The sequence below is a fragment of the Lepisma saccharinum genome, chromosome 22 (assembly GCF_977018435.1).
Source record: "Lepisma saccharinum chromosome 22, izLepSacc3.1, whole genome shotgun sequence".
In the NCBI taxonomy this organism is placed as follows: domain Eukaryota; kingdom Metazoa; phylum Arthropoda; class Insecta; order Zygentoma; family Lepismatidae; genus Lepisma; species Lepisma saccharinum.
In genome coordinates this window covers 7142848-7155031 of record NC_139250.1, presented here as the reverse complement: position 1 = coordinate 7155031, position 12184 = coordinate 7142848, and the positions used below count along the sequence as shown (strand labels likewise).

At 36.7% G+C, this 12184-nt stretch overlaps 1 protein-coding gene across 3 annotated transcripts in view; it reads right to left on the bottom strand.

The window, feature by feature from the left end:
* Window positions 1-12184, bottom strand: part of LOC146005011 (serine-enriched protein) — a 197245-nt gene that overhangs the window by 23698 nt on the left and 161363 nt on the right. For all 3 annotated transcript variants that reach the window (XM_083144130.1, XM_083144132.1, XM_083144131.1), the window contains exons 7-8: window positions 8949-9124; window positions 3776-3928 (exon numbers count right to left, since the gene is read on the bottom strand). In XM_083144130.1, coding sequence (XP_083000256.1) covers window positions 3776-3928; window positions 8949-9124 — 329 coding nt within the window. The remainder of the gene's footprint in view (window positions 1-3775; window positions 3929-8948; window positions 9125-12184) is intronic.

Here is a 12184-nt window from a genome sequence, read left to right as displayed (position 1 = left end):
ACAGCCCAGCAGTTTGTGGCCATCTGGCAGTTCACATCTCAGATCTCTGGACTAGAAATTGTGGCCTGTGCTTCAATACATGGCTTGCAAGATGACAAGCTCCAGTATTGCCACTCTGAAGCACTGTCTCATGAAGGCAGTGGCAATTTCCCTCTACACAGTGCAAACTGCAATTGATGAGTGGTCACAGAGTTTTACAGCATGTGCCATTTTGAATGATCATTAGTGTTTTGTGTACATATCAATGTAACACATATTCATGAAATATCACTAAAGTCATTTTCATGTTCAGAAGACACAACGGCGCTTATGGAGAAACCGCACAGTGTTGCCAATACAGTGCTAGCTCATGTCGCAGGGAAATGATGAGCTTTCTTCACAATGAAGGTATTACATATTTTGTATATATAATGATAATTATATGTAATTATTAATATTAATATTATACTGTGAACATTATAGTTCATTAGCATGTCATTTTCCCATTAGATTTAATTTAATATTCATTCGCCTTTCTCTGTAATTATTTCATAGAATAACATTGAGATAAGGTAATGTGTTACATATATATATATATAAATTCATTATTGTCTATGAATTTATGTGTACGTTGGAAACTGAAAGGTGATCTTTATTTCAGTATTTGCGACAGCACTAATGTTGCTCACAACAGCAGGATTGGAAATAATTGTCAATTATTAAATTAAAGTAATTGCAATTCTATTATAACAAACTGAATGAAGTTAATATTTTTACTGAATGGAAATAAAATAACAACTCGAAAACTTGGTGGTGATTAGCCAGAATGCTGCGGTGAGTCGGCTCAAGATGGCCAGACAACGTCCCCTTACTTCGCGCGCGGTTCGGGTTAAAAAGAAACTCCAAATGCATGGAAGTAATATTTCTGGGAACCTTTGAGTGGTTATAAAAAATAATTTCATTATTTTCTTCACAACTTTGTCGCTGGAAGTTTTTACTTGGAATTACAGAACAAAAAATGGCCAGCGACGACATTTTCTACTGCACGTATATAAAAAATCTCCACATATTTTATTTGAATATTTTTTAATGCGAATATGCTTTAAAGTATTGATAAATTCTGAGTACCACCATCACCTATGACAATTAAAAAACAGTGTCATTTTTTTTCATAATGAATGCTTAAATTTTACGGCATGTTTCAACGTTAGGAATGAAAACAATGTAAAAATTTTGTTTTCACAGAAAATTTGAGTTTTTAATTTATCTAAAAATATGTAAGCAAGTTACCAGTTTTTTGTGCTCACCATCGTATTCTCTACAAAATATCCTGCAAAACTGAAGGTACCGATTTTACGTAAGCTAAATTTGTAAATCGAGAAATTTCACAACAGCGTGCTCGTATTTTCCCATAAGAAAAGCATTGTCCATAAGAGCCCATTGTGTCTTCTGAACGTGAAAACGACTCTAGAGAATGGGTTTTTATGAAATTTCATATTAATTATTTTTTACTGGACAGCGAAAAAACTTGAGATTTATACGTTCCGACAGGCATTGCGCATGAAAAAAATTCATATTTCATAATATTTTGACAAAAGCTTCATATTTGACCAAATTCTTCATACTTTGTTTATATTTTAATGTTTTATGCCGAAGTTGTCTTAATTATATTATAAAAATCTTCGTGGAAACACCAACAATATGTTTACAGTATATTTGTTTTGTTTTTTCCTGTTCTTTGGGTTTTTCCAAGCATTTCTGGAGCAAAATGCTGCGAAAGCATGTTGCCTTAGGCCATACATCTATGTTTATCTTCAGGGATTGCTGAGGATGACTAGTTCTCAAATCCTTGGGGGCATTTGGGAGGGAGGGCTAGTGAATGGAATTTCTCTGTCCATCACTTGCTGTGCGTCATTGTTTGTCGTCACTTGTGGCTGTTGTGAGCAGGACGTGGAGAATTGTATGCTAGAAATAAGTGTTACGAAGATGCCGAAAGCTGGAATTCGAGATTGCTGGTCTGAATTTAAATGTTACCGTACAGAGGGGAAAACAGTTTTGTGGAACTACTGTACGAAGAGATATTTTTACCCTTTTTAATATAAAAATTATTTTGCTATTCTAGTAAATTACTTGGGCAATAATTTTAGTACTTTTGTAAACATTCTAAAGTGCTGAATGTCTTCTTTGGAAATTTCATTTATTTATTTTTGCAACTGCAGATACACCTCAGGAGGTCATTATACATAATATTTTGAACAAGAATTTTTCAAAATTTGAATTTCTAAAAAAAAAAACATGCTTACTACGTTAAGGTTAATTTGTATTTCTGGGCTGTATTGGCGACTGTGGCTTAAGCCAATCCCGGTTAGAATCCTCGACCCTAGCCACTACTCCACGGGGCTGGGTACCGCTTACTGCCTACCGGGAAGGGACAATATTGACATTTGGATTTGGAAGTTTATTTTCTTCACTAGTGTCAGTAAATTGTAATAATGCGAGTTAAATTCTCTTCTGAATTTATATCTTTATTTTCGGATATAAAACTGAGTATCAAATTAAGATCTCTGTTTTACATTGCAAGTAATTGACAGCTTTGACCCAGATTCTGCCAACTGTGTCTTGCAGGCACAAAAACTTTCTGCAGAGGAAAATATTACGAGCGAGTTTGCTTACGTCCATGCCCATTTTAAAAAAGTTCCACAAACTCTGGAGAAACTGGAAGGAAGTCATCTACCGTTGCACACTTCTTTGCAGTATGTGGAAGAATTGAAACATCACCTCAATACAGTTCCTGTAAATGTGGGAAGAAGGGCTTTTGCTAAAATGGAAAAGCTTCTTCAAAACAACACATCATATTCGATCTTACTCCAAGTAAGGGATGTACTAGAAGGTAAACGCACACCTATTCCAGCAGATATTAATGTAGAGAATGGAGCACGATACAAGTATGATCCTATCACTTCATGTGATGTGGAGCGATGCTTCTCATCATGCAAAACTATATTGACAGACAGAAGATTTAAATTGCTTCCGGAAAACATAGAGAAACTTGTCGTTATTTACTGCAATAAATAGGAGTTCTGCGTTTGATGTGCAGTATATACTGAGGAAGTAATTTTGTAACCAAAGTCATTTATTCCATTTATATTTGAAACATATAGAAATACTTTGAAATAAATTTTCATATTTCTTTATATTTATCTAAAATTTTCTTCATAAAAGTCCATTTTTTAGATATCACAATACCGTATAATATCTTTTGTTATTTTATTCAAAGCCTTGTGACAGTATTTATGGTAAAACTGTGTGTGTGTGTGTGTATGTAAAAAAACTTTTGGGAAACAGAAGGCTATATCAATTAATCTGTGATGCAAAATAAACTTATATCTAAAGCACTGAGACCTACAGTGCCCTAGCGTTGCAGGCACGACACAATATAAGTAATTGTGGCTGCTTGCGCCTGGATCATTTTGGCAAGAACTTTTATTCCCAACCAGTATCGCTTCCTTTCAAATATTTAGGTTAAAAGTTCGAATTGCAACCAGGTCAAGCGTTACATATCTTAAAAATAATTTGTGTAATGCAAGTTATTGAAGTTGCAATTATTATTACAAGAGTATATTTTAGTCCTTCATGTGGTTCATTGGGACTCAAAGATCAATTAGATGATTTTCCCTGATAATTTTATTTTTCCAAATTCCCCGACATTTTCAGGTTCTCCAGGTGTGTGGGAACCCTGGATGTATTATTTTCCCCACCAGATGGCAGCAGATAATGTGCACATGAACACACTTACCAGAACAATAACGTATGTAGGAGCAATTCCATCACAGTGCCTGTGGAACGCTTCTGCAGAGTAACCATGTGTTGAAGCCCTGTAGATAAGACGCCACACTTGCTTCGACGCACCATACCAGTTGTTCAGAATGCGCTGAAATGAGGTTTTCTCCTGGAAGAAGGAATACAAGCTCAACATTAACTTCTTCAAAATTTGTATATGTACTTGTGAATCAATATATATCTAAACCCACATCTATCAAATGTGCCTTGTAATCAAGGGGTCCCAGGTTTTATACCCGGTGGAGGCACATAGTGGTTCGGATCCCACTTTAAACTGTAGGTCCAGTACCAATTAGCCTTACAGTGCATAAAGTGGACTTAAAACACCAAATCAATGAATCTATCAAATGTACATATACATGAAGATAAATATGGTGAAACAAAGATTAAAAACTGCAACCATTTAATTTATTGTTAAGCATATGACTTACAAAGCTTGCATACAAACACAATTCATAGTTATTAACTTAAAATTTTGTTGGGTGCCCTTTCAACAATAATATGTTTATTACCTACTATTATAATAATATATGATATAATACTACATAACAATATTTTAATAAACACTTGCAGTGTGTTACATACGGAGTTATATTTTTAAACTTTGACAATATATTGCCAGAGGCACATATTTTTGGTAAACAAAGCAAAATTTTTGTACAAAACTGAGTCAATTTCAGGTTCGAAAGCAGTAAATAAATAAAAAAAATTCGGCGATATAGCAGAGAAAAATCAGATCAAAAGCGGTATATAAAATGAAATTTTGGTTTTAAAATTGTGAATATAATCCTAAATTTGATTTAAAAATGCACTTATTACACAAAATAAACATATTCCTTCATTTATGTATTTACCAGAGTATTAAGTTTATTTCTGTATAAAGCGGTCCATTTATGCTTCTCAAATATTTGCAGCAGATAATTAATTATCCATGATTAGTGTAACTCTCAGGATAATTCAAACTTCAGAAAGTGTCATGCCAGTAAATAAACTCATGTTTAAGAGACTATTTTGCATTTTGAAGTTCATTTCGTGACAAAATTAGGGTATGAAAATGCACCTCACACCTTTCAGAAACATGAAGAATAAAAACACTAAGTTGCTGACCAAGGCAATTTATTATTAAGATAAAAACACTTAACAGGTAACGTTTCTTCCTCAGACGAAGAACTAAACTAAAAAAAAAAAAAAAAAATGCACACACCCTCTTAGATTTTGCCACCGGAAGATGTGGAAGAGAAGGATGGTTTATTTTCTTTTGTTTGAAACATGTCCACTCCTGAAATGGAGATGTTCGGTTTCTTTTCGCCGAACACAGGGTGCTGGGTTTAACACCATTGTTACAAAAGTATCTGTGACGTTTACACCATAAACAACACGCACCATTGCAGCAGGGGGCTTTTATTGTGACCCTTTGCTTGGCGGATCTAGGTTATTTACAACATATCTCGTTCCCTCCAATTCTGGAAAATGGATGTTGACCTAAAAGTACCTATTATTTCAGACACATGAGTTGATTTCTCTCACAGTAATTCATTACGGGGTAATATGCCTCGTTTATCCGACTGATAAAAATATATTGTTTCTCCCTCGCTGAAATCTGCGGACATCCAATTGCCCACCAGTGTGCACCCCTATGCTGCCCCCTTGACAACGTTGTTCATCCGCTACTATTAGATCATCGGATTTTGTAGCAGATCTTCTGGTCTCCCAAGGAACAATCTCCCTATTTTTTCAAGTCTGACCTGGCAAAACTGCCCCGAGCACCGATAACGGTAGGGAAGATGTGCGAATGCTTTTGACCAAAGGTTTTTCGAACTATACATAACAGTAGTACCAACCAAGAGAGTAGAAAATTTAAGGATAGCATTGTATGCATGTAATCTTCCTTAATGGTTAATATGGTAAGCATGATGAAATAAACACTTGCGGAACTAGTGGTGGTTAGAATATTTTTGCAAGGGGTCTACAAAAATTATCTACTAAGATATTTAATAATATTTATATTTTGGTACCAATAACAGAGCCAAAGCTAGGGACTGGAGAGCCTTGGTCGCTCTTAAGAGGGAAGAATTTTTTTTTAACAAGGCCAGACAAGGTGTAGCCTATTATCTTGAAGTAATACATGTTTATGAAGCTACCAGAAAGAAGTGAACGGATGGCAGTGGCAGATTAGACATTCAATTCGCATGGTTCCAATAAAAACAAACACACAAAATTTTCCGGGATTTTACATTCCCTACATTTTTTTTATACTGGTCCCCTGAAAAACATAAGATTATAGGTTTCACTGTATTAGCACTGTTTTCTATCAATAATGCATAAGCACAAATCCCTGTGACCTAGACATCTGCTCATCCCACAGTGTTTTCCAGTCACAATTACCACAACTGACCCTATTGCAGCAATACACGTAATGTGTGGGTTGGAGATTTAGTGGTGATCACAACACTGACGAAAGGGAATGGTGATAGATAGGTGATTTTTTGCAAATGCAACAACACCAAAAAAATTTCAATTGTTTATGCATTTGAAATTGCAAAATAATGTGAATTGTGGCCTTTTTCATGAATTTCCAACACATTTTCTGCTTAAAGACCATAAAATACTGGAAATATTTAACATTTGTTGTATTTTGCATTTAAAAAATAAAATGTATCATATTTATGTGTATATAACATGCATATTTTCCAAATTTTGTTAATTAATATATAATAAATGTATACAATAAGAATTTTTACGGTAAACTAGGTCAAATTTTCAGAATACACCACTGGTAGAAATATGTACCACTGGGTTACCTGCAATTACGGATGCAAGAATGAGGCTGTGTCTGCCTTGCTGGTGGATGATTGGCATTATACCGCTTCCGAGATTCACTGTGAAAACAGTCTCAGTCATAAGAACAACCTGAAAATCCTGAAGGAGTGTTTACACATGCAGAAAACTGTGGTGCACTGGGTGGAGTGCAGTTCACCACTCCATCCATAACATCAACACATCTGGTGCAGCTTATGGCAAAGGCTCATCGACAATGCTGGAGACTGTATGGAGCGACTTCGAGGAACTGTGAAAGTGAATTTGTGCTTAAATGTACCATTGTGGATCGCCAGGGAACTGAGACTCGGAGCAACTTGGCTACTGACGCATTTCCGGCATCTCAGTGGGCGATAACCTGCAGACTTCTGACATGGAAATTCCGTGCTTCGGTTCCGCATGTTTCTCTGTATTTCTATTGATTTCAATAGAAGCAGACAACAGAAGTTTAGTTGCTGCATTTCTCCGCATCTCAGTGGATGATATGCTTAACCTTTAGTCCGCCATTGGTCCACTTGTGGACCATCGTGGTGATTAAAAAGTTCATGTGCTTTTAGGACCTTCATACTTGTATGTGAGGTTGTAAACGCTGACAGATGTTGAGATAAAACTTTGAAATGTCATGTGGAAGAAAAACCTCTCACCCAGGACCCCCTCCCCCCCCCCCCGACTCCGAAGTTACGTATGGAAGCTGGCGAGAATTTTAAATTCGTACACTTATTTGACAAAAAATGTTATAACTCTTACACTATTTGACCAATCTACTTCGGGTAACTTTTGTTTTGCCGCAAAAACATCAGGGCATGCAACCGTGCAGGAATTAAAATGCCAAAGCCAATAAGAGGTGTTGGGTGGGCCTGGCCCCCAACTTTCAATGAAAAAATAGAACAAATGGGGAGTTTGCCCCCTCTTCCCCTGCTATTTTTGGAAGGGGAGGCAAACTTTAGCCTTATTTTCAAAGAATGGTCCTTTCTCAACCCAATGAAAGTCATTTCATGTTCCTGGGTGCATTACACTATAGAATATGTTAAAAAACTCCCCATTTTTTAATGATTTTTTTCATTGGAAGTTGGGGGCCGCAGCCCACCCAACCCCTCTTATTGGCTTTGGTGTTTTGATTCCTGCACGGCTGCATGCCCTGATGTTCTAGCTGCAAAACAACAGTTACCCGAAGTAGATTGCTCAAATAGTCTCAGAGATATAACGTTTTTCTGAAATAAGTGTAAAATTTAAAAATCGCACGCAAAGGCAGCGGACAGAGAGAGGTTACTTTTGAAAACCCGCTCGGCGATCTAAAGGTTAAAAGGCGTTGTTGACAAACTGTGAGTGATTGTAAATGTCACACCAAGGTCTGTAACAGCAGCACTGCTCTAAACATAACATAAACTAGAATTTGAAGGTCAAACCAATCCCTACTGGCAAGCTTGTCAACTCAACCAGACGAATGCCTTAGTAGCTTATTTTTAAAGTACGAGTGCACAGACTTTTCGAACACACTGTATATGCACCAAAAGCCTGGTTTGAACAGTTGAGAGGGAATATCAGCATCCATTACCCTCTCCATGTATTTATCCATTCCTGATGCTTGGTAAGAAAAATGCATGGATGCATTCTGATAATATAATTGTGTAGACTGCAATATTAATCCTTCAGTTTTTGGCAAAACATGTAGTTCTGCAATATACTTATTGAAAGGCTGACATTTTGAGCAAACTGGCTTGATAAAGGAAAGGACTGCATAGTATTTTGAAAAAAGTGCTTCATAAATGTTGCGATGAATTGAACCAAAGGTGTGTCCATAGCAGAGGGGAGCATTTTGAAGGTAACTTGGCCAATAAGTTGGGAAAAGAATTATAAACTATGGGAATTTTCCAGATAAAATTAATGAAGGGAAATTCACACATCGAAGCATGCACTCATTTACATCGGTGGAAGTCAAACCCGACTGTAGTGATTCGAACAAGTATTCTCGGGTAACCAGTCGCGATAAATCGGTGCTAACATCCAACATTTCGAGCACATCTATTTTTCTCATCTTCAGACCATTTGTACTTTCCAGAACATGAGAGCAATGTATGTGCTAGAGACGTTGGACTTTAAAACCGATTTAACCTGGCTGGTTTCCTGAGAACACTTGTTCGAAATACTTGCTTACCAACTTATGGCATACATGCATCTCTAGGCAGAAAATAACAAAATATTGAAAAATCTAGAAATTTTGCTTGATTGTGACATTGAAGATCGAATGCATAAAATTCAGGAACATAAAATAGATATTTACCTTGCCAAAGCATAGCATAACTACAAATTACCTGCACTAGTATCTGGGAGCCAGGGAAGAACTTCAAGGAAACCCGTGGCTGCAGCCTCTTGTCCTCCGAGCGTTCCTTGAACTTGTTAGGAAGAGCAGCATACCGGTATCTCTCCAGGGACAGCTCCATTGGCACAGCACCTGTTGGCTCCACCTCCTCTGCAAATACTTGGCTATCTGGAATGCAGGAGTGGCATCACTTAATGATTAAGCAGATAAAAATAACATTTAAAATGTTACAAACACAAACATACACAAATATGCATGTAAAACAAAGCTGGAAGACTTAGTAAACATTAAAAAAAATGAAACTTTTGTAAAAGGTTATTTTTTACATGTCTGTGGTACAATTCTTCATTTTCTTGGTTTCTGAATCATTCAATTGATACAGATGTCTCGTAAAACTGCAAATTTACAATTGTAATTATGGTATAGAAACATCAACAATGCACACTAAAAAAAATGGTGACATCTTAGGTAGAGGAATAAACATTGTAAGGTTATGTGATAATTTTTAATTCAAGTGATTTCGCACCTCGAGAATTGTCTACATGTGTTCTGATATCCAACAAAGGAACCTTATTTGAGTGTAAATTTACTGTTCATAAAAATTGTTAAAATGAACAATTGCCAATAAAAAATCAGGAAACTATGATCACAGTTGATAGGAAGGTACTACTGGACTGCAATATATTGCCTGTTCAATGTCATTTTCTTCACTTTGTTTTACTTGAGGTTCAAGAATTCAAATAAATGGCCAACAAAGCAATTGGCATATGCATCAGCATTAGTACAATGAAAATGCAATTCTTTCCACACATAAGAAGTAACAGAAGCACAAGATGCATTTCGAAAGTTACGGCTGACTAGTTACAAAAAAAAAAGAAAAAAAGTGTAACACAAACATATTAATAGTTTTTCTTGTATGTACGCATTGCTTGCATTGTAGAATTATTTTCCTGTAGTTTACGGTTATTACAAGCATAAGAAAACAGTTTTTCTTTGTGACATTTCAGGAGAACACACGCTCCCTTCATCAGACATTTATTTTCATTTTGACTAAAGATACAGTTATAACAATGGTTAGCAATTTTTTAAACAAAAAGAATCCCTTATATAATGGATGTTGTCAATGTTACATTGTTGTAATATAGCAACTTAACTGTCAAAATGAAAGTAAATGTCTGATGAAGGGAGGGAGCGTGTGTTCTCCTGAAACGTCACAACGAAAAACTGTTTTCTTATGCTTGTAATAACCGTAAACTACAGGAAAATAACAAACATATTAGTGGTTACAAACTCATTCATATCGCCCTTCTGCGGCCCCCATGGTGGAGTGGTTAGCACATCGCGCTACGATGCCGGGAGTCCCGGGTTCGTATCCTGGCCTAGGCATGGATGTTTGCGAGTGTCCATTCATCAATTTCATCATATCATCACTCATACCCATCTTCGCATATTAGCCAAAAGTGGCACAAAAAGTGAATTAAAAGAAATGCAAATCAATCAATCAATCAATATCACCCTTCTTTTTTCTATACAGTCATTATTTTCCAAGTACTTTTGGTAATGTGGAACAAGCTTCGGCATTACCTTCTGCCAGGCGCGGCTCGTGCATAATTTTCCTGGGGGTTCACCAAAATTATGCAAAGTGGACTTATCTAAACCTTTTGAGACACTACACGCTTTGGTTCGTAGAGATATTACTGGGAAAATTATCAAATTTTGGCCGGTAGATTACTGACAAAGTTAATTTGCTTTATGTTCAGATAACAGTGACAGCACCAAGGAGTGTGTGAGTAGGGGGCGATCATTTTAATTTAAGATTTTCGTATGGTATTGTATTTAGGGGCATCTCCGAGTTCAGAAAATATTCTCGCCTCAATTTTGCCTCTTCCACTCTTGCCAACTCTTTTCTGGTCCCACCACTGTCAAATAGACTATATTATTGGAACTGGATTCTGAACCTACAGTTAAAAATACAAATCTCTGCCTGCTAAAATGAGTATGTATCAGTAATTGAACCCAAGAGCCCTTGATTACAAGATAATTCTTATATAACTATTTGAAAGTATATCGCTAAATAAAAGCGATTCTATTCTATTCTATGCAATATGTTAACTTCTCACACAGCAACAACTACACTCCTTCCAATACACAATCCACCTCACTCCACTCAACGTATCACCATGCCAAATATATTTCAATCACCAGCCATGCATGTCAAAACAAACTAACAAGTATGGAGACAATGACACGTAACAAAGTCAATCGCGCGCTTCCCCTTGAACACCCTCTCATTCTAGAGTATAACTGAACGCACGAAACCGAAACAACATTTTGGTCGTCTTCTGACGTAAGTGTGAAATGTCTTCATTGTTAGGTTAGGCTTCAATAAATAGTAAATACTACATTTTTGGTCATGCACAGTAAAGCACCGAAAATTGCAGTGTATATATTCTAAGACAACTAAACCTAAAAAGCCTAACATGTCAACGAAAGCATTTAGCCTGACGTAAGAAGAGCAAAAGGTTGTTTAAGTCTTGTCCGATAAGCGACCCCTCACGCTATTTTTGACTTTTCGGCTCCTTCCACCTGAAGTGTTTCCATGTTAAAGAAGTAAACTCGGAATGTGTAGGCAAGTTGTTTTCTATCATATTTATCTTATTTGACCCATCATCTTTACTTCTAGCTTTTGTTTGGGGTCACCTCTACATTTATATTACACCCTCTTCATTAATCTAATAAGTCTTGTAAAATATAAATAACACAAAGAGAATGCCAAATGAATTCAAATTGAAACACATAGTGCAACACTGGAAGAGAGAAGAGCGTGGTTCTCTCCAGCTCGCTGGTGATCCTACGAATTGCGCATGTCCGTTTTGACGAGACGACCGCCCTGGAGTATCAGACTGCATGTATTTTCGCCATATGTACGCGTCGAGCTTCTGCTAGTCGTCCTATGCTTTTAGCATGGTAGGAGTTGCTTTGCCGAGGTTTAGCAGAGACTTTGCACGAAACGGAACTACAGGGGAGCTGAGTGGCTCTGGCCCGTGGTTTCTCCTTCTCAGCAAGAGAATTTGCCATTCTACGCTTATGAACATCTCAGTTATTGTTTATTTTGCATATTACTGGGGGTGCACTGCACATTTGCGCTATAGAGCCAACCGCGCCTGCCCTCTGCAAAAAATTCCACCACCTGTCCAGCACTGCTGGTTTCAACACCTTACTTGTAAT